Here is a 22,427-nt window from a genome sequence, read left to right on the forward strand (position 1 = left end):
ATTACTTTTGTTTTGTTTTGTTCGATTTTATAACGGAAGAGCCACCAGCCAATTTGAATAATTTCTGTAAATAGATCGAAAAAAATCATAAGTACAGTCAGCAGCAGAAGTTGCTAAGCGGGCCAGGTGTTCAAAATGATTTTGACGCGACTTTATTGTTAAGAGAATAAGAGCGTGTCAAGGTAATTTTGAACACCTCGGCCGCTTAGTAACTTCTGCTGCTGACTGTAGGTACCTATACCGTAAAATGTCCCCAAATTTGCTCCAAAATTTTAAATAGGTACAATTTAAATTTAAAAGTTATTACTGTGGCAGGTATGTGGATACATCATGATTTTAGGTAGACCATCGTCACTAAGTACTATCATGTGGTAATACCTACTTACATGAGGTTGTGATATAGTTTTCATATAGGTACATTTAAAAACTGTTGGAGCATAATTAGGTAGGGTAAACCCTCCAGTGAATGAACACCCCCCAGTGATTGAACAAAATCACGTTTTTTGTCTAAAATAAGAAATATAGCAATTTCTACCAATTGTCGTATTTTTTTACTTATTAACGACTCTATTTCCTATGCAATGGCAACCCGCGATAAATTTATTTTCGATCAGTTTGAATGTGACTAGTGTTTGAAGTTTACGTGTTTCTGGTATTGAAGTTTTGTATGTAAAAATTAAATCCCAGATAAGAACAGTGTACGTTTGGAGCAACATATGAAGTGCTTATTTAATGTTTACCTGTACAAATTTAGGTTTTTTGGTTAGATTAAGAGTTAAACCTTCAATAAATGTACAGTTTGTCAGCGTATTATGTGATTAAGTCTTTATTTTTTATAGTTCCATTACTGGCTTATCAAATGTTCTGAAACCAGTAAATGAACGGTGTGTTCATTTACTGGTGTCGTTTAGATATAATTTTTTTTCTAAATTTATATGTAAACGAAATGGTATTTAGCTTGTTTTTTGTGATTCTGCATAGAAAACGATTCTGATTCTTTCAGCCAGTATTGGAACAAACCAAATTTCTATAGTCCATTTACTAGATTTTTCATGCCTATGTATGAACAATACAAAATTTGGCATGTTCATTTATTAGATTTCTACTAATTCTATGTATAAACACTGTAACCACGAACAATGCAATAACAAGTTTATTATTTTAAGCATTATTTGCTGAGCCTGACCTTTTTACATCAAAATATGCACGTTATTTCTTGATTTCAAGATTTATTCTCTTTTTATTATTAATATATATGTAACAGGTTTCTATGTTATATGTGAAAAACCATCATTTTATTACATTCTAATATGTTTGAATTAAATATGGAGGGGATATAAAGATATTACCGCTTTCGCTATACCTACTAAAATAGAGCTGGAAACAGTTTTTGTGTTAAAAATGATTTTTTAATGCTGATTAAAAAGATCTAAATAATGTTCATTCACTGGGTTTTGTGGTGTTCATTCACTGGATTTTATGTTCATTCATTAGGTTTTTGGGTAGTTTTTGATAAATTTTGCTATTACTCAAAAACTATAAAAGTAATAAATAATCGCAGAAATTACTTTCTTATTTATTAAATGAGGATTCATTAAATTGCAATTCATTATTCCAATTATTAATGAATGCTGAGAAATGATTTTTCAAACTTGGAAAATTGCTTAAGTGTTCATTCACTGGAGGTCTTACCCTACCCAGCAAAGTACGGACATTTTATTTAAATTGCCCCCAACCCCCATAGGCCTTACGAGGGTGTCATTTTTGCGTTTTTGGAACTTTGTCTTATTCCATTGTATGTATGTATGTAGTTAATAATTCGATTTGAATTTGACCTTTTAAAAGAACATGGGTATTTACAAGGATAGGTTGCTTGCGTTACTTCGGGTCATGATAGCCTTCTCTGTTACCAGTATTATAACTTTGTTATAGGTACATATATTATAACAGATAAAAAAAAAACACGAATTTAAATGTCGTATTATATGATTGTAATGAATAGCTATTGTAGAGCGCCGACGAGAATCCGCCTGGTCGGCCAGCGAGCACGTTCCAAATGTTTTCTATACGGACGGACCAATGTACCAATATTTACAATCCCTTGCAATGCTGCATGGCCACAGAATAAGTAATAGTACTACCGTACAGAAAGGACACTTCCTACAAAACCAAAGTTTGACAGCGATTCAGGGTCTAATCATGACATCCCTTTCTAACTTACTGACTATTTGGGGTTGTCAAAATTCAAGTACCTAATTATCATCTGTCGTCGTACACGCAAAGGGACGTCAAGTTGTGTCAACCCTAATAATTGCTCGGAGCAATGCTGAGCTCCGCTTATTGAACGAAATACACGAAATCGAGCGGTCGAATTTCAAAAATCGGCCCCCAGTACATATGTAGTGCATAATTATTTCAGAGAAAATACGAAGAAAAACAATTATGCACTACATCTTGTACTCTACGACTATGGTCCATAAGTTAATTACCGTAATTAAGTAAATATCTATCCAATAATAAATGGATTTCATACTTTAAAAAAATGGTGTATATCCATATCCACCACACCTATGCGCTTCCATTGATTTTTTACAATACAAGGGGCATAGCCTAGTTATACCAATCTTCTCGTAGGCGTTGTCAAAATAATAATCACTCCAAAACGAAGATATTCGTGTTAGTTATTGCACAATTGGGTGCTTTTGGATCACAGTTGGGTGCTTTTGGACAGTTGGGTGGTTTTACGGTAAACAACTTCCAACCGCCTGTCACCGCTAAACGTTCACATAATGTTATTGTATGGTTAGATCCATAGTTCTCGTTCAGATGTGATTAGTGCTGAGTGACGTTGATAAGTACGTCGATTGGGGATACAGCTGGGTGCGTAGCCAACGTGCAATCGTTAACGCTCCGTAGCCAGCGACGGAATATATATAGACATCGCTCTCCATAGAAAATTGCCTTCCAAAAATGACCCCTGCCACACTGACACTGACAACTATCCCTTCTCTATGAATATGTCCCACCAGCTTTTAATTATGTCCAATAAACAATTTCCCGCTATTAAAATAAAGTTGTGATTGGTCAATATAAGTTTTGATTGGCTATAATAACATTCTATGCGTCAAACCTCTTGCGCGGCGTTACAATATTTTGGCGTTGTCAAATCTTATAAGGATTATACTAACCAAGAGGGAACCAATTCATATAATTATTATTCTGACGCGTATTTATTGTTCATACATTCAAAAGTTGAAATGTAATATTAATTAGTAGTATGTATTTTGAAACAGTGTTAGTACAGTGATAGACTACCCGTCCCTCTTTTCAACATAGTTAGAAAAAGACGGGTAGTCTAGAGTTAGTTAGACTAAGAAAAGTCTGCAGCGATTTTGATAGCCCACGCAGTGCAAGTGTTATTTAACGTCATAATTTCATAGAGGTTTGACGTTTAAAATAACACTTGCACTGCGTGCAATGGTGTATATCCATATTTTCGTTAGAGATGCCCCGTGTAGTGAATTTGGCCGAGTACCGAATACCGAATATTCGGCCCCTCTCTCGGCCGAATACCGAATATTCGGCATGACATGCGAACATTTTGAGTCACAATTATTATGAAAACTGTTCGCCAACAAAGCACAACGTTTGCTAAGATTTATACATATTTTTATGTTGAACAGAATTAAATTTAATGAATGTAGTTAGAGTCAATCAAATCAGACCCATGATAAAAATGAAATATTTTGTAATCAACAAATGCTCAAAAACATGCCTTTGTATTTAGCTACTTTCCAAGAATACATTTTAAATATTAAATATACCTAGTTTTTGGTAATTTTTTGTGTAATTTTTCTTTTTAGGTAGGTGCAACAGATATTTGGTGTTCGGCCGAATAGTAGGCAACATTCGACCGAATACCGAATATTCGGCAAAGTGGCCGAATAGGCCGAATACCGAATAGTTGCCGAATATTCGTGGCATCTCTAATTTTCGTGTCAATTATAGTGATTGATACGAGTATACATACCACAGGTGTAGGATTTAGGATTTGTATTGTCGTCTAGCGTCCCCCGCGGGCCTAATACTAGCGCAAATGAGCTCTAATGAAAGTTATATAGTTACCTAATTATGAAATTGAACAAAGTTAATTACTTTTGTTTTGTTTTGTTCGATTTTATAACGGAAGAGCCACCAGCCAATTTGAATAATTTCTGTAAATAGATCGAAAAAAATCATAAGTACAGTCAGCAGCAAAAGTTGCTAAGCGGGCCAGGTGTTCAAAATGATTTTGACGCGACTTTATTGTTAAGAGAATAAGAGCGTGTCAAGGTAATTTTGAACACCTCGGCCGCTTAGTAACTTCTGCTGCTGACTGTAGGTACCTATACCGTAAAATGTCCCCAAATTTGCTCCAAAATTTTAAATAGGTACAATTTAAATTTAAAAGTTATTACTGTGGCAGGTATGTTGGATACATGAAGATTTTAGGTAGACCATCGTCACTAAGTACTATCATGTGGTAATACCTACTTACATGAAGTTGTGATATAGTTTTCATATATATTTAAAAACTGTTGGAGCATAATTAGGTACCCAGCAAAGTACGGTCACTTTACGGTATTTATTTAAATTGCCCCCTACCCCCATAGGCCTTACGAGGGTGTCATTTTTGCGTTTTTGGAACTTTGTCTTATTCCATTGTATGTATGTATGTAGTTAATAATTCGATTTGAATTTGACCTTTTAAAAGAACATGGGTATTTACAAGGATAGGTTGCTTGCGTTACTTCGGGTCATGATAGCCTTCTCTGTTACCAGTATTATAACTTTGTTATAGGTACATATATTATAACAGATAAAAAAAAAACACGAATTTAAATGTCGTATTATATGATTGTAATGAATAGCTATTGTAGAGCGCCGACGAGAATCCGCCTGGTCGGCCAGCGAGCACGTTCCAAATGTTTTCTATACGGACGGACCAATGTACCAATATTTACAATCCCTTGCAATGCTGCATGGCCACCGAATAAGTAATAGTACTACCGTACAGAAAGGACACTTCCTACAAAACCGAAGTTTGACAGCGATTCAGGGTCTAATCATGACATCCCTTTCTAACTTACTGACTATTTGGGGTTGTCAAAATTCAAGTACCTAATTATCATCTGTCGTCGTACACGCAAAGGGACGTCAAGTTGTGTCAACCCTAATAACTGCTCGGAGCAATGCTGAGTTCCGCTTATTGAACGAAATACACGAAATCGAGCGGTCGAATTTCAAAAATCGGCCCCCAGTACATATGTAGTGCATAATTATTTCAGAGAAAATACGAAGAAAAACAATTATGCACTACATCTTGTACTCTACGACTATGGTCCATAAGTTAATTACCGTAATTATAGTACATTGTAGGAGAGGACGGAAAACCGCTAAAAGATGGACGAGTGAGTTTGAGGGCCGACACGTTAGTGGAGGCCCTCAAATAATACGAGTCCATCTTTAGCGTTTCCGGCCGAGGCATTACATAGTGCTTTTCACGACTACTGCGAGGAAATAAGAAAACATTTGCATAACTATAAGTACTAGCCCGCGATTTCTCTGGTAGCAAATTACTAGCCACTGCCTGTGCTGTCTCTTGAATTTCGATAGGCGTCAGCGTAAGAATATCATTTTCTTCACTAGAAAAACTCATTTTTATAGCAAGCGTAGATACGTGTTTCTTGTATTTTTTAGTTAAACACAATTTACACTATCCAATTCAGTGAGTATTTTCCGATCCCACCTTTTTTACTTTTTTTATCACTTTTAAGAGGCGTTTTCTGTTGTTTGCTTCAAACCGACTCTAAACTTAGAAGCGTTTTTGCTAAAAAAAACCACAAACAGCTACAAAAGTACCTAAAAAACGCCTTAAGCGTGAATCGAATGAACTGACTGAATGAATGAATGGTTTTTACATTTCTTTTTTTTTAACAAGAAATTGGTCCTATAAATAGCCTAATTTTATTTTTGAAGGAAAAAGTTACGCCAAAAAAGACCTTTTATTGATTTTTATGTTTTAAATGATACTCATTGCTGTACTCATTGCGAACCGTCACCAATGACAGATGATGATAACAATGAAACATTGTAGTAGTGGTGGTTCAGGTGCTACAGCTATTGCGTACTTTCCAGCTTGGTTTTAGACCATCTATTGCCACATTTCCGAACAGTGGCGTGAAAAGTAAATATCTATCCAATAATAAATGGATTTCATACTTTAAAAAAATGGTGTATATCCATATCCACCACACCTATGCGCTTCCATTGATTTTTTACAATACAAGGGGCATAGCCTAGTTATACCAATCTTCTCGTAGGCGTTGTCAAAATAATAATCACTCCAAAACGAAGATATTCGTGTTAGTTATTGCACAATTGGGTGCTTTTGGACCACAGTTGGGTGCTTTTGGACAGTTGGGTGGTTTTACGGTAAACAACTTCCAACCGCCTGTCACCGCTAAACGTTCACATAATGTTATTGTATGGTTAGATCCATAGTTCTCGTTCAGATGTGATTAGTGCTGAGTGACGTTGATAAGCACGTCGATTGGGGACACAGCTGGATGCGTAGCCAACGTGCAATCGTTAACGCTCCGTAGCCAGCGACGGAATATATATAGACATCGCTCTCCATAGAAAATTGCCTTCCAAAAATGACCCCTGCCACACTGACACTGACAACTATCCCTTCTCTATGAATATGTCCCACCAGCTTTTAATTATGTCCAATAAACAATTTCCCGCTATTAAAATAAAGTTGTGATTGGTCAATATAAGTTTTGATTGGCTATAATAACATTCTATGCGTCAAACCTCTTGCGCGGCGTTACAATATTTTGGCGTTGTCAAATCTTATAAGGATTATACTAACCAAGAGGGAACCAATTCATATAATTATTATTCTGACGCGTATTTATTGTTCATACATTCAAAAGTTGAAATGTAATATTAATTAGTAGTATGTATTTTGAAACAGTGTTAGTACAGTGATAGACTACCCGTCCCTCTTTTCAACATAGTTAGAAAAAGACGGGTAGTCTAGAGTTAGTTAGACTAAGAAAAGAATGCAGCGATTTTGATAGCCCACGCAGTGCAAGTGTTATTTAACGTCATAATTTCATAGAAGTTTGACGTTTAAAATAACACTTGCACTGCGTGGGTTATCAAAATCGCTGCAGACTTTTCTTGGTCTAACTCTATCTCGCTGCGAGATACTGCCGCGCCAATCATGTGCTAGGCCCTGGTCTTCCACAAATATTTCTATACCAAAATTAGATACCAGGGACATACATAGTTAAAATATAAACATAAAAAAGCGCCACCTACAACGGCGATTAGTATTTAGTAGGTACCACTAATTTAAATTAAACGGATAGGCCGTTACGGACTATATCAAAACAACAACTTTAACAAATTTAAAATAATAGGAGGATAGCTGTTTAAAAATTGCATAACATCATCCCCATATAAAATCTGTTATGATCAAAATAAATCAAAATAATATTATCCTGGCTAAATTATACGTGAAAGGTAATCCCATAATATTTTCAGTGGTTGTTGGAACCGCTAGCACATCATTCAACCTTACATTAAGGCATATTCTTTCCTTAAATAAATAATCTAAATACTTCTTACTACGACTGTCACAACGGGCCGCCATTTGTGAACTAAATAGCTCCGTGGCACAATATTTACGCCCCACCCACCGTGGCACGATATGTGATGGGTCATTTTACAGAGCTAATAGTTCGTCATCTATGTTTATTATCAATCGCTGTCCGTAGCGAACGAAACGGAACTGTCACTGTCGCACTAGTGGGGAAGAGTGCTAGAGAGAGCTGACTACGATACGCTACGGATCGTTAACGATTGGCACGTTGGCTACGCGCCCTAGCACTTTATTGTTTCGTTTTGAACAGTATTATAATCCGCACGTGAAATCAATTGATTTGTCGGCTAAAATAATTTATCGGCTTTTTCCTTGTATGACGAACTACTATAGGTCACTACCTATTCATTATTCAATCCACTGATTGAATAAAATTTAATCAAATGAACTGAGAGCCGTACTAAATATGTATGTTACCTTAAATAATAATATTAATTTGTTTTGTTTGTCATCGTGAGGAAACCTGCATATCTGCGAAGAAATTCAAAGGTGTATGTCAATTCCCCAATCCGCATTTTGCTAGCGTGGGGACTATAGCCCAAGCCCTCTCGCGCAATAGAGGAGGCTTGTGCCCAGCAGTGGGACGTATATAGGCTGAATTATTATTATTATATGTATCGTCTGATCTAGCTTATCGCCAATCAAAAACATACAGACATTACTTAGAGACAATTTTACTTTTACAGGAGTTACCATTCACATAAAACGTGAAAACACGTATAGTTGTAGTTGTGTTATGTTGTGTAGGTAATATGTATTTTTTGTTTACAGAATATACTACCATCTACGTTTGAAATGGACGGCATGAACACGACAATGAAACGACAGACAACATAAGACTATCACAATTCACAAACATTCATCGAACATTCATTAAAAAAGTGAAAATATAATAAAGTTGAAAATGTGAACGTGGAAATTATTTTATTAAAATACACAGAATTTAACCGACGTGAGTGTAAATATTAAAAGAACTTGAAATGAAAATGAACAAAGAAGTGTTTAAAATCTAAGATAAATAGGTACCTACACTGAATTGATCAGTGTTTTAGTGTGTATTAATAAAGTGAGGCGTCGTTCAAAATGGGGTGCGGCCAGAGCAAAATCAACTTATATCCGCGACGGAGCAAGAGTAGTAGCAAGAATTCAAAGAAATCAGGTGAGAACACTAGCTGCCTTATTCTCTGCACTTTCTACTACCTGTTTCTTATATCTTATATTCTTTCTATCAATAAATATACCCTTCATATGAGTGATTTTTAATTATGCTTTCTTTCTTAACCCTTCTTACTTCGGGCACGCTTGGGCTTCTGCTTCGGTTTCGAAGATTTAACATTCAGTTCCCGTACCATGAGTCACTGCCAATGTCATAACTGATATATACGCTAACGTCTACGTAATTTACTTTGTATACATCTCGCTCGGACTAATATGCGAGTACGAGCGGATGTCTTTTAAAAGAAAGTAACCTTCTCGATAGCGTTTATGTCAGTGCCAAACTGGTGGTAGCCACACAGGCCAATTTGAACGTAAATGCACTAACATTAGATCAGAATGATATCTATTTAACTTCAGTTATCGTGCACATGCCTGTACTCTTAAGCGGTGGGACAGCTTTAATGATATAATATTGCAGTAGACTTGCAGTAGGCTATAAATCTTTCATACTTTTTTATCCTTACATATTTCTAAATACCTTGCATGTTTTACCTAGCTGTATGTATATTTACAAGTACCTACTTACCTATACTATATTTAGCTTTAAGCTAACTTTACGGTTAACTCACGTATTTATAGAAACTCGCGCGAAATGTCACTCCCACCCCACCTTTTTTTTTTGACGGAGTGGGTATGCGCTTACTCACGGTGTGTGCTCAACACTGCTCAGGCACTGTAGTGCTTGAAAATGGAGACCTACGCTCTCCGGAACATGTCGCGCGTGCTAAAATACGTTAATTAAACCATAAAAATAACTTAATGTTGGTATGATTCATATTTTCAGAAAAAGGACTAGGTTTTGTTTCAATCTCCAACTGAATACCACTGAAATATGTAGGTACTTATTAAGAGTTAACTCTTACTAGAATAGGCTAATAGTGTCTTTGTCCTAAGCTTAGTCCATACTTGACCAGTCTGGTGTATCTAAGTTCAGTAAGCTTAAGGCTTTGGCTATGCTATGAACGCGGGAACACGATTCAAATTTAACAGCTTGTTACGGTTAGGAACTGGTTTTGACACGACCCTAACGATCGACTTGGTGTTTGGCGCGTATCTCACGCACGACTTACACTTCATTTCGCATGCACCAGCGTGAGCGATCTTCAAATCAAGTTTATATTTAAATTTTTACATGACTGCCCAAAAAAAACAGTGTATTGTTAAATTACATTTTGCGTGGATACCTTCGCGCAGTCCCATCTTCCAAGGGCTGGCGCTGCTGCCGATGCGGCCGAGCATCTCAAGCGGCGCAAGTATGTAGCCATAGACATCGGCTGCATGTTTGAGCCGTTTGGTGTGGAGACGCTTGGGCCGTGGGGTCAAGGCGCGCACAGCGTTTACAAAGAGTTGGCCAAGCGCCTAATAGACGCAACGGGTGACCGGAAGGCTGGAGCTTACCTCGCCCAACGCATTGGCGTTGCCGTTCAGCGCGGTAACGCCGCCAGCCTTCTGGGCACCCTACCGGACGGCACAGACCTGGACCAATTTTCTATTTGTAGGTTTAGTTTAGTTACATTTTAGATAGTTTTAGTTTAGTCTGTTTCGTTCTTAGTTTAATTTATTTTTGTTAGTCCTAATTTGTTTTTAGGTGTAATTGTCTTCAAATTCGTATCAAATTATATCAAAATCGTACCAAGTTGATAATTCTGAATCGTACTCCGGGCGACAATAAGCAAACTGACATATAGGGTGACATTGAAACGTGAGTATTTGCTATTTCGACCAATTTTGTGACATGTCGTCCGAGGAGTGACATTCATGAGGCGCAGTTTGTTCACCGAATTGATAGCTGTAGGTAATATCATGTCTGCCTTTTATTATACTCATTACAAAAATAACAGTTGAGTGAGTTAATGTCATTTTCGTCACACTTGCTCGAAAAAGATCTTATTTCATGCAGGTGTACTGAAGGACAAAGGCCTATACTCGTATTGTTCCCGCGGGAGTTATGGATTCTGAAAAAAAAAGCTATAACTCACGAGTGAGTTATAGCTTTTTTTTTTAATTATGTCACTAATTCATACGAACCAAGTTGGTTTAAATGAGTTTTATATTGAAAATAATGAGGTTTATAAATATTTTTTTATGTTTATGTTTAAAAATATTTAATTTATATGTTTAGTTTAGTTTATTTATTTCATAATGATAAATTACAGTATAAATTATTATTACGCTAATCTATATGAATTTACATTATGATCGTCAATAATTTAGCATGCAAACGTAATTATACAATGTCAACAATGATAATCAAATTACAAATTTATAATTTAAAAAGAAATTTGAGAACTATCGTCAAATTGAAAAAAACTCAATAAATAACAAAATACATGTCTAATATCTCATAATGATCGTCATACTAAAACTAAGAGCGGTAATCATCATATATATAAAATTGAAAAACCAGAACGGGATAAAAAACGAGCGAAGAAGAGAGATGGCGCCTTACAAATTTCTAAAAAAGTTTTTGACACGTATCTCGAATACAACGCACGTATGATAAGAAAAAACTGTTTAAATCTATTAGGTATCTACATATGAGAATAAAACTAGAGCATAAAAACTATCGCTTTCGATGCGTATTTAATTTACAATAAGTAAAATAAATTTTCATAACAATCTTGATTTTACGATGATCGCCCATTTTCGGCAACTCTCGGTTATTTTCGTTTGGCGGTGCTACAGACTAGACCAAATTATCCGTAAGTTAAAGTAACCTAAATTATGTTTGTCATGTTGGTATACAGGTATTTCTGAGTTTTTTTACACGAAGAAAAATAAAAAGTGCTGCCAACCTCAACCTTAGTCCATAGCCCATACGAGTGCCTTATGCCATTTATGACATATATCCATCAAATTAATATTATCGTATGATTATCGTGTTAATAATTTGTATTTTATTGTTTTAAATTTCTTTTTGAGTTATATTATTCAGATTGACTTTCACGGCTTCGGCAAACATTGCCATTCGTCCGGGGAACGGGCTGCCGAGATGGGCCAGAGAACCCATCAGTTTAAGGGATGGTGCCCGTAATAATGTGTGTGTGATAATTATACTTTAATGACTTTACAGATATAACCAATTCGGGAACTGTTTTCTCGCGTAATACGATGCGACTCGACCAGGGGCCGATTGCATAACAAACTACAACTAATATTACAAGCGGAACTCCTTTTCTAATTTCACTTATTAAATAAGGAGTTCCGCTTGTAATATTAGTTGTAGTTTGTTATGCAATCGGCCCCGGGTAGGATTTTTTCTTCTTGCTGAACAGTTACCATCAGATATATCGGAACGGCTGAGGTATTCACAAATATCTGGACAATGTAAATTATAATGTAGTTAAAGTGCATGCTCAGATATTTTGGAGCTCAAGGGTTGCTCAAGATCTGATCAACCTCGGCCATGGCGACTGGCGAGAGCTATCGCAAGACCGGGAAACATGGTGTGATCTGGTGTCGGAAGCCAGGACTCATTTTCGGACGTTGCGTCACCGTAGCCGTCGTAAGTAATGTCAATATCCAGACAGGGAAATGGGGACTATTTACATTTGTATGAAAATGCGATTTATGGGCGGTGGTCGTACATATTCGTCTTAAGGCGGAAATTATTCTAATGAACGTGTTTGCAATTGGGCTTATAAAAATAAATAATAATTTTGGGTTAGCATTTGAATGTGACGCAGCTTTCACAACGCTATTTAAGATAAGTACAGCAAAAGTCAACACTCAAAAATCTAATTATAATTTAAGTAGGTACTGTATATAACCTCCCAACTAACGTCCATAAGCTCCCAACCGTGGTTCAAACGTAACTCGAAAACCTAGTTCATGTGTACTTAACTTTTATTAGAATATCGCAGTTTTAAGGCAAAATATTTTCATAAATGGAAGAAAAAACTCAGACAACATCAAAAAGAAGATTATACTTAATTACGTCATACTTATTTAAACATGCTGTAAAGTGAACCACAGTTGTAGCTAGTATAAAAAACACTTACTATAATTGGGTAGTTTGACGGTACTAGGAATTTAAAAATAGAGTTTGAAGAAGCTTTCGATTGACAATGTATTGTAAATGCCTACAAATAGAAGGCGTACCCCAAGGTACTGACGTGGTGCTTTATAAATAAATGCTCATAATGTATAAGCAAGGTGCTGTTAGGCTGTCGCGAGCCGTGAGCATGAATATTTGAGCGGGAAGGTGAAAACTCGATATTGTAGGCGCTGAGCGTTATACGGGCTAAGTTACAGGTCTATGATAGAATGATGCTGGACTAGCAATGTGCCAAATAGAATTTTCAAAAATTGCAAAGTTCCCATGGAATGTTAGCGGTAAGTACTTTTTACTGCACATTTATTGCCAAACCTTCTTACAGTTAGTATCAATTTCTATGACACTTAAAAATAGACCCAATTAGTGACGTAAATATTTTTTTTAAATGAAACGGTCGTCAACAGTTAAGAACATTAAGTAATAATCCCTAATCTCCGGGAACTTTCCAAATAAAAACTTTCAAGAGAATTTTCTCATGAAAGATTTTAGAAAATTAGGAAATATTTGAGTGTGTTCTGCTCTGCAACTTACACATTGCTAAGCTGCTCTGCCTGGACTGAAAATAAACCATACAGTTTTCCCCATTTTCTTTTCTGGATATTATAGAAAATATTCTTTCGCGATGTCAGCATCGAAAGTAACGGATCAGACTACGCGTCAAAAGTATCTGCCATTCATTCATTATCTTAACAAAAGGAAATACCGTTTGTCTCTATATTTACAACAATCAGACTGTGAAAGGTAATATTTTATATGGGGTACCCTTGTTTTGCCGACAAACTTTTCATCGAATATTATTTCATCGACAACGATTCATCGAAACTTTAGTACTAGTGATATTGTTTGGCGTTATTTTGTTTCATATACTATTTATTTAAATTTTTTATTTCCTGCGTAGAAATACTATTCAACAAATATTACTTGATCGCTAATTCGTTTCAAATTATTTTAATTGGCACAATTACTAAACATTGCAATTCATTTGTTCGACGTATTACTTTAATACATTTTTATATGTCGTACTACAATTTTTACATTTTTCTGTTGTAAGAATTTTAGATTTAGGTTAGGTTCGAACTGCGACCCCACACAGAAACAAACGGCTATCAAAGTCGGTTTAGGTTAGGTTATAACTGCGACCCCACACAGAAACAAACGGCTATCAAATCGGTTAAGGTTAGGTTAAAACTGCGACCCCACACAGAAACGAACGGCTTTCAAAGTAGGTTTAGGTTAGGTTAGAATTGAGACCCTACACAGAAAAGAACGGCTTTTAAAGTAGGTTTAGGTTAGGTTAGAATTGCGACCCCACACAGAAACGAACGGCTTTCAAAGTAGGTTTAGGTTAGGTTAGAACTGCGACCCCAGACAGAAACAAACGGCTTTCAAAGTAGGTTTAGGTTAGGTTAGAACTGCGACCACACACAGAAACGAACGGCTATCAAAGTAGGTTTAGGTTAGGTTAGAACTGCGACCCTACACAGAAATGAACGGCTTAGTAAGTAAAATTATTGTTACCAACCTATTTATAATTTGCCCAAAATGAAAATGGCAGCCTTGTAAAATGATATCTTCAAAATTAGAGAGCAAACTTAAATTGCCTTTTTCTCAAAATTAAGTATGTCCAGATAAACAATTTTATATCTTAAACTACCCACAGCATAAAGTAAAATCATCTATTACGACTCTTATTGACTTACCAATAAAGTCCAAATTCTGCCATACAAACTGCCAGCCCTGCGCGTCAATCTAATCTAGCGCGGGTAATAAAACTAGTTGCACTTGGATTTTTCACTAGACCGAGTCCAGACGCGCGCGTGAACACTGCTGCACAAAAATGCCTGTTTGCTCGGTTTTTTGTTATAAAATGAGGTCGGGGACATCAAATTTACAAAAAGAAAGTGTTACATTTCACATGTAATATTTTTTTTACATATCATACGTTTAATTACATTCAAACACAATTATTATATTTTAGTCTCATGTAATTGTTGGATTTATCGATTTTGCTCGCTCAGTACAAATTGCGGATCGGTCGAGCGACAAATCCGACTTCTCGTCTCTCAGAATACAATAACATACTTCAACGAAAATGTGTTAGTGTGCGTGTTGTGACACTTGTCACTCGTCCGTACACAAAAAGAGATCGAGGTATGCAAGATTTGTCTTTGACGTGTGTCATTTTCTATGTATTTGTGTCGTCATTACAGATTGGATTTTGTATGTAAGTGTGTGAGAAGTGCGACTGTCTGCACCTTTCCCCCCGCGAAAAATAGTAGAAAGATTTGTACGGTAAGATATCGCTTGGGCCCCTCCCTTCCGATGTGTCGGAAGCCGGTGTTGCTCGAAGTTTATATGTATATATATTTTTTACAGGCTATTTTTTAACACATGTTTATATTAATAAACATACTATGTGTCCAAGGACCTTGATGCAAGGTAACTCGACCGTATCATGATGTCTCAAGGATTCAGTGCTTGTAAAAATGCTATTCTAATGTGTTATAGTGTCTATTATTTTCCCTGGGGTTTTTTTTTTCTTTTTTCATCTGAATTCTTGCTCGTGATTTGTGGAAAATTGTTTATTATTGTAATAATTGATCGCCAATGAGCCATTTTGTAATGTCTGCATTGTGACCTAATAATGTAAGCTGACTTTGTGATACCTGTCACCTTTTTTTAAAAAGTACACTGCGCCTTTTAATAGCGCTCTCGGTCCGCCGACCTTTTTTACATACAACATATTTATTAAGGATACAAAAATTTATTATTTATTATAGCGCGCTAATACATATTACACGTTAATATGTATTGCCAGACAGTTGTTTTCACACATCGGAACAACAAAAAACCTTTTCACGCCAGTGTTTGGAAATGTGGCAATATATGGTCTAAAACCAAGCTGGAAAGTAGGCAATAGCTGTAGCACCTGAACCACCACTACTACAATGTTTCATTGTTATCATCATCTGTCATTGGTGACGGTTCGCTACAGCAATGAGTATCATTTAATACATAAAAATCAATAAAAGGTCTTTTTTGGCGTAACTTTTTCCTTCAAAAATAAAATTAGGTTATTTATAGGACCAATTTCTTATTAAAAAAAAAAAGAAATGTAAAAACCATTCATTCATTCAGTCAGTTCATTCGATTCACGCTTAAGGCGTTTTTTAGGTACTTTTGTAGCTGTTTGTGGTTTTTTAGCAAAAACGCTTCTAAGTTTAGAGTCGGTTTGAAGCAAACAACAGAAAACGCCTCTTAAAAGTGATAAAAAAGTAAAAAAGGCGGGATCGGAAAATACTCACTGAATTGGATAGTGTAAATTGTGTTTGACTAAAAAATACAAGAAACGCGTATCTACGCTTGCTATAAAAATGAGTTCTTCTAGTGAAGAAAATGATATTCTTACGCTGACGCCTATCGAAATTCAAGAGACATCACAGGCAGGGGCTAGTAATTTGCTACCAGAGAAATCGCGGGCTAGTACTTATAGTTATGCAAATGTTTTCTTATTTCCTCGCAGTAGTCGTGAAAAGCATTATGTAATGCCTCGGCCGGAAATGTGGCAATAGATGATCTAAAACCAAGCTGGAAAGTAGGCAATAGCTGTAGCACCTGGACCACCACTACTACAATGTTTCATTGTTATCATCATCTGTCATTGGTGACGGTTCGCTACAGCAATGAGTATCATCTAAAACATAAAAATCAATAAAAGGTCTTTATTGGCGGAACTTTTTCCTTCAAAAATAAAATTAGGTTATTTATAGGACCAATTTCTTGTTTAAAAAAAAAAGAAATGTCAAAACCATTCAGTTATTTTTTTTAACCAATTATCCATTCAGTTCACGCTTAAGGCGTTTTTTACTTTTGTAGCTGTTTGTGGTTTTTTTTTAGCAAATACGCTTCTATGTTTAGAGTCGGTTTGAAGCAAATAACAGAAAAACGCCTCTTAAAAGTGATAACAGAAGTAAAAAAGGCGGGATCTGGTAATACCTACTGAATTGGATAGTGTAAATTGTGTTTGACTAAATAATACAAGAAACACGTATCTATAAAAATGAGTTCTTCTAGTGAAGAAAATGATATTCTTACGCTGATGCCTACCGAAATTCAAGAGACAGCACAGGCAGTGGCTAGTAATTTGCTACCTGAGAAATCGCGGGCTAGTGTACTGTGGGTAGGCACACGGCGTGATGAGTGTACTTATAGTTATGCAAATGTTTTCTTATTTTCTCGCAGTAGTCGTGAAAAGCACTATGTAATGCCTCGGCCGGAAACGCTAAAGATGGACTCGTATTATTTAAGGGCCTCCACTAACGTGGCGACCCTCAAACGCACTCGTCCATCTTTTAGCGGTTTTCCGTCCTCTCCTACAATGTACTATTCCGTGTGCCCAAGGACCGCTGCAATTGAGAGCGGACGTGACTGCTCAGTTCGCTGTTTAGTTTCGACAACGAAATATTAATTGAAATAATTTTACGCGTAATAAATATTATTAAATACAATCCAAAATGAAATAAGAAAACCCGTAAAGAAATACCACCATATAAACTATATACAAAATAACTCGAGTAACTACCAATTAAGTCTCCGATTTAAATTTACTAGTATCGATTCTTCGACGCAATAACTTGTCGATGAAATGTCTGTCGGCAATTCAAGGGTCGACCATTTTATATAGAAAAGAAAAAGGATATTAGCTCTGGCTTGCTTCCGAATTTTTTTTTTTACACTGTCAGATAATATCATCGCCTTAATCCCATCAAATAAACAACTAATGTAGTGAGATAGATATTTTCCATCGCCATCCCCCGATAAAATGAAAATGACACGTAGACACGAAAATGATGTCCACAGCGCCTGACCTTGGTCCGAAACGGGAATGAATGCACTTTTCTATTTTGTTAGGTGCTTTATCGTGATTGAAACCTTGAAAATGGAACCTTTTGGACAATATGTTTGGGCACGCGAATGTTATCACTACAAGACCAGGGGCCTATTGCATAATAAAATAGAAGCTAATACTATTAGAGATTTTACATACAAATCAAACACATCTATTCCAATCGGCCCATAGGCTGCTGCTGGTGTCAAACATATTATAATATCCTCGCAGTTATTATTACCTACAAAGAAAAGGCGAAACGAAAGAAAAAAAATAATTCTAGGGATTTTAACGTTTTACATTTTGTAATGATGACTTCAATTCAGAAATTGTACACATTCACGGCCAAGAACCCGACAGTCAGGTACACTGTTCGTAGCGACTACGCGCTACATACGGCGAAAACTTAGCTACGCGCTACGAGCGTAACTTAGTGGCAATGAATGTGTTAAGATATTTTATAATTTACAATCAATTTTATACTTAGTTTGTACTTACATAGTTACTTTAGGTACCTATTGTTATTTTATTATTTACGAAACACAAATAATTACCATTACAAATATTACAATTACTTACATTTACATCGTGAGTAAGCCGGACTGTTTCTATCAAGTTATTATGAAATATACAGTCATGCAAATAATACGGTTACAATCAAGGCTCGGAACCGGTTTTTATTCCAAAGATAAAGATAAGATAAAGATAGTTTATTATTCAAGTAAGTAGGCATATTACAATGCGTTTATGAACGTCAAATAAAGCCACACGACCGGCTCCAACCGTCACCTCTACCTCGAGAAGATTTAAGTCCCCCTCAATTGGAGGAGGGTATCCCAATATGGGACCAGCAACAAACTCGGCGGGACACATCTTTTCAAATCATTACATCTTATAAGTAACATGCATTACGAGTAAATGAGAAAAAATACAATTTAAATTACGTTAGTATTCATGCTTTTACATACAGTGGGTATTTTCCTTTATAGAAATTTGGTTTAAAAATATATGTGTATCAAATCATACAAATACGTACCGTAAAATGGGGTGAGTAGGGTTCGCGGGGAGAGTTGGCTTATGAATGGGGAGAGAAGGGTTGAAAGGGGGGTGAGATGGGTTTTTAAGGCTACTGCTACAAAAATAATGTGTACCAATTTAAAATGGAGCTATAGTAATACTCATAATAAAAAAATCGATCCAACAATCTTCCAAAATCACCTTTGTATGTAAACCCAACTCACCCCAAATACGAGGGACTACGGGGTGAGGTGGGTTTTCCTGTTTATCGTCAAAGTTATGAAATGGAACTACTAACTATGGAACAACCCTAAATTAAATAAAAACTAAAATACAAACGTCCGGAACACTTATTATATACACCATTCAGTTTGCATATGTAAAAATAAAATGTTATCGAGGTTTGAATGTCAGTTTTGCGCCTACTCACCCCATTTTACGGTAGCTCTTTCAGAAAACATATCAAATTCTTACAAAAGCAAAAGAAAACCCCGAAATAGCCCAATATTTCAAATTACCTATATTTTATGCTCTTTACGTAGGACTGGATCATGTATTTAAGTAACAACTCCGTATTATTAGGATATCCCATTAATAAATGAAATAATAAACCAAAGAACGAAAAAGGAACTTAATAATACCGATATTTTTTGTATGAAGACTATGAAGTAAAAACCTCTATTCTTAATTCTAAGCCTACAGTTTCCAATATTTGTCACAATTTGTAGAAAAACACAATGTAGCACGCAAAAAACATCTTAATCAACTTAATTGTTCTCTTTGTACAAGAATAATCCCTATCTTGTACATCTTCTATTATTTGCAAAAACAGTTGCCATTGCAAGGACACTCTTCCTGTTGTTTAATAAGAAATATTAACTATCTTTCTCTAGAAATTTTCTCCTACAGAAATATCAGTTTGTAGAGTTCTAGCGAATTTTTAACAAAGGATTATTTTCTAATAATTATTATTTTTCTAGAGAAATTGCCTTTTACAGAAATATATTTTTATACAGTTATCGCGAATCGTCTGACAAAGGAATATTTTCCAAGTGCCATATAAACCTGTTTATTGCTTTGATGCAAGATCTCGACCCATTGCTAATGGTGTTAGCAAGTGTTAGTCACAGACATGTTTTTAGACGTCTCATGTATCATGATTTTAATGAAAAACGAGAGTATCTTTCAATGTATGAGCAACTCGGTAAAGGTTTAGTATTTGAATATAAAAATAGAGTTTAGTAAGCGATGATAATGATAAATTCGGTCGTATTAAGACTATTGTTCTGACCGAATAATCATAAAACAATTTTTGGTTACAATGTGTACCATACTTAGAGCATTTAGTAACTGGAGACATTAACGCCATAAGGCTGTCATTTTCTGTACGAAACAGTCTACCGATTTTTGCGGGGGAGGGGACGTCAAATGTATGTTTAATAATGCTATTTCTACATGACTTGTACGTAACGTACAAATAGCCATGTCAGTCCATACAAAAGTTTGCACAATTGTGCAAGTTCTTCGGCTGAGGGGTAAGCTCTTAAAGGCGACTCCAGTTATTAAATGCTTTAAGATACCATATAATAATCCTAATTATGAATATTTTTAAGTGCAAAGTATCTGGCGTCGCCGTCCAAAAACGCTGGCGTGGCCTATTTTAAATGTCTGTGGATTGTCTCACAAAATCTAGGGAAGCAAACATCCTACAGGATGTCTGGATTAGCTCGACATGCTAGTACGAGCAAAACAATTTATAAATAATATATCGATATGATATTCGTTTCTGTAGGTACCGGTAACTACTCTTACCAGACAATAAGAGTGCGATGAAGGCGCTATGAGATTGATATCAAGTTGTTATCATAATTTAAATATCTGAATGTGTCTCCAAGTAGGTCGTATCCGGAGGAAGAGGGTTTATAAGAACTGTATTGTGTTGGTCTTTGACAAGACCTTTGCCGTTTTGAAGCAATTTTTTTGGATTATAAATTGCAATATTTTTTCTGCTTATTGTGCACAGACTCAGCAGGGTTCTTATGAACAGTGATCGGACAAATCAACGCAAAACCATCAAAAATCATTTATATCTCAAAATAGGACAAGATTTATTAAACTCATATTATGTACACGGTATCTTTATAAAATTTCCAGATTATACTCAAAAACTGCAGTTCAAAATTGTTAAAAAAATTGCATCATGTTCCATGCAATATTTATTTTTGCGATAAATTGCCCAAACTCTGCTTATGAAACAAGTATCCTTAAGGCTAACGCAAAATTGTAGTTTTAATAATGAATTTTTAGCCGTTTTAATGAACATATACACGGACATATTTGCAAGGACGGACTCCAAGCAAATAAGGTGGTGGTACTAGTGCTCGACATGCCAATGCCCAATAGATGACACCCAGCTGTCACCTCTATTGACAATGACTTAGAGTTCAAGATGACATGTACTGGGACCGCATCGAGCACCAATACCACCACCTTAAAAGGTTAAAAGATGGCTCGATAGAAAAAATAACGAAAACATTTCTAATTTTCATTTATTTTTTGTTGTATATCGTTACCATGTATACAATAGAAGTACTTATAATTTTAGTATAAAATAGGGACCTGACGAGCAAAATTTAAAAACCCGCGTGACGGCCATATCTCTTGGAGTTTGTTTTTATATTTTCTTCCCTTCTTTTTTGCTGGCTTAACGCGCACTCTTATACGGCTCGGCCACGACATCGAGCGACTTGCGACGGCGGGAGTGATAACCATAGGTTGGAGCGTGACACAGCGATCGGACCTTTCGCTCCAACCTATGGTTATCGCTCCCACCGTCGCAAGTCGCTCGATGTCGTGGCCGAGCCGTTAGGGCCGGTACAGATGGACTGCAACCCGACTGCAATTTGTATGGGAACTACACACCGACAGCACGCCAATTGCAACGTCGGTGTGCAGTTCCTATACAAGTTGCAGTCGGTCTGTATCGACCCTTAAACCTCAGTGGACACCTATTCATGCAAACACTGCTGAATTTCCAAATATAGTTCCGTCGCTACATTTATAGGTAATGTGCACTAAAAGCAAGTAAAGTGATACATGGAAATAGCATCCATTTGCCAGGATGCTAGTGTTTCAATTAGTGCTAGGTAATAAATAAATAAGGTAAAAATAAGTTTTAAAGTGTATTCTGGTTGTTGCTATAAGTTTTTGAGTGGATAGAGAGTAATTTCGTGATTGGTCTGGAAACTCTGGAAAGTCACAAGTTTCCTTGAACTCCTTAAAATTTATGCTGTTTCGCTTTATGAAAGTACTGTTCAAAGATATTTTCGTAGGCTTAGCGCGAGTTATACCTACTAAACCTACTAATAGTAGTTGTGCGTTTTCATAGGAGCGTTTTTTAACTATTTTCCAAAATTTCCCTGTAGATACATAGCCTAATTCAGTATAATTACCAATGTTTTTTTTGGTTTTGTCTGGATTATTTATTTAAACTTTATTGCACAAAATACAAATAAAATATACAAATGGCGTTC

The 22,427-nt window shown here is 36.0% G+C and overlaps 1 protein-coding gene across 2 annotated transcripts in view; it reads left to right on the forward strand.

Moving 5' to 3' along the window:
• LOC134804278 (uncharacterized) overlaps positions 1–22,427 on the forward strand; it is a 102,289-nt gene that overhangs the window by 54,871 nt on the left and 24,991 nt on the right. Inside the window, exon 1 of one of the 2 annotated variants that reach the window (XM_063777271.1) lies at positions 8,782–8,873. The exons of the other annotated variant lie outside the window; for it this stretch is intronic. Within the exon in view, the coding sequence (XP_063633341.1) occupies positions 8,798–8,873 (76 nt within the window). The 5' untranslated portion in view covers positions 8,782–8,797. Of the gene's footprint in view, positions 1–8,781; positions 8,874–22,427 lie in introns of those variants that run through there. 2 annotated transcript variants of the gene reach the window in all.

This window comes from Cydia splendana, chromosome Z (assembly GCF_910591565.1).
Source record: "Cydia splendana chromosome Z, ilCydSple1.2, whole genome shotgun sequence".
NCBI classification, from domain to species: Eukaryota; Metazoa; Arthropoda; class Insecta; order Lepidoptera; family Tortricidae; genus Cydia; species Cydia splendana.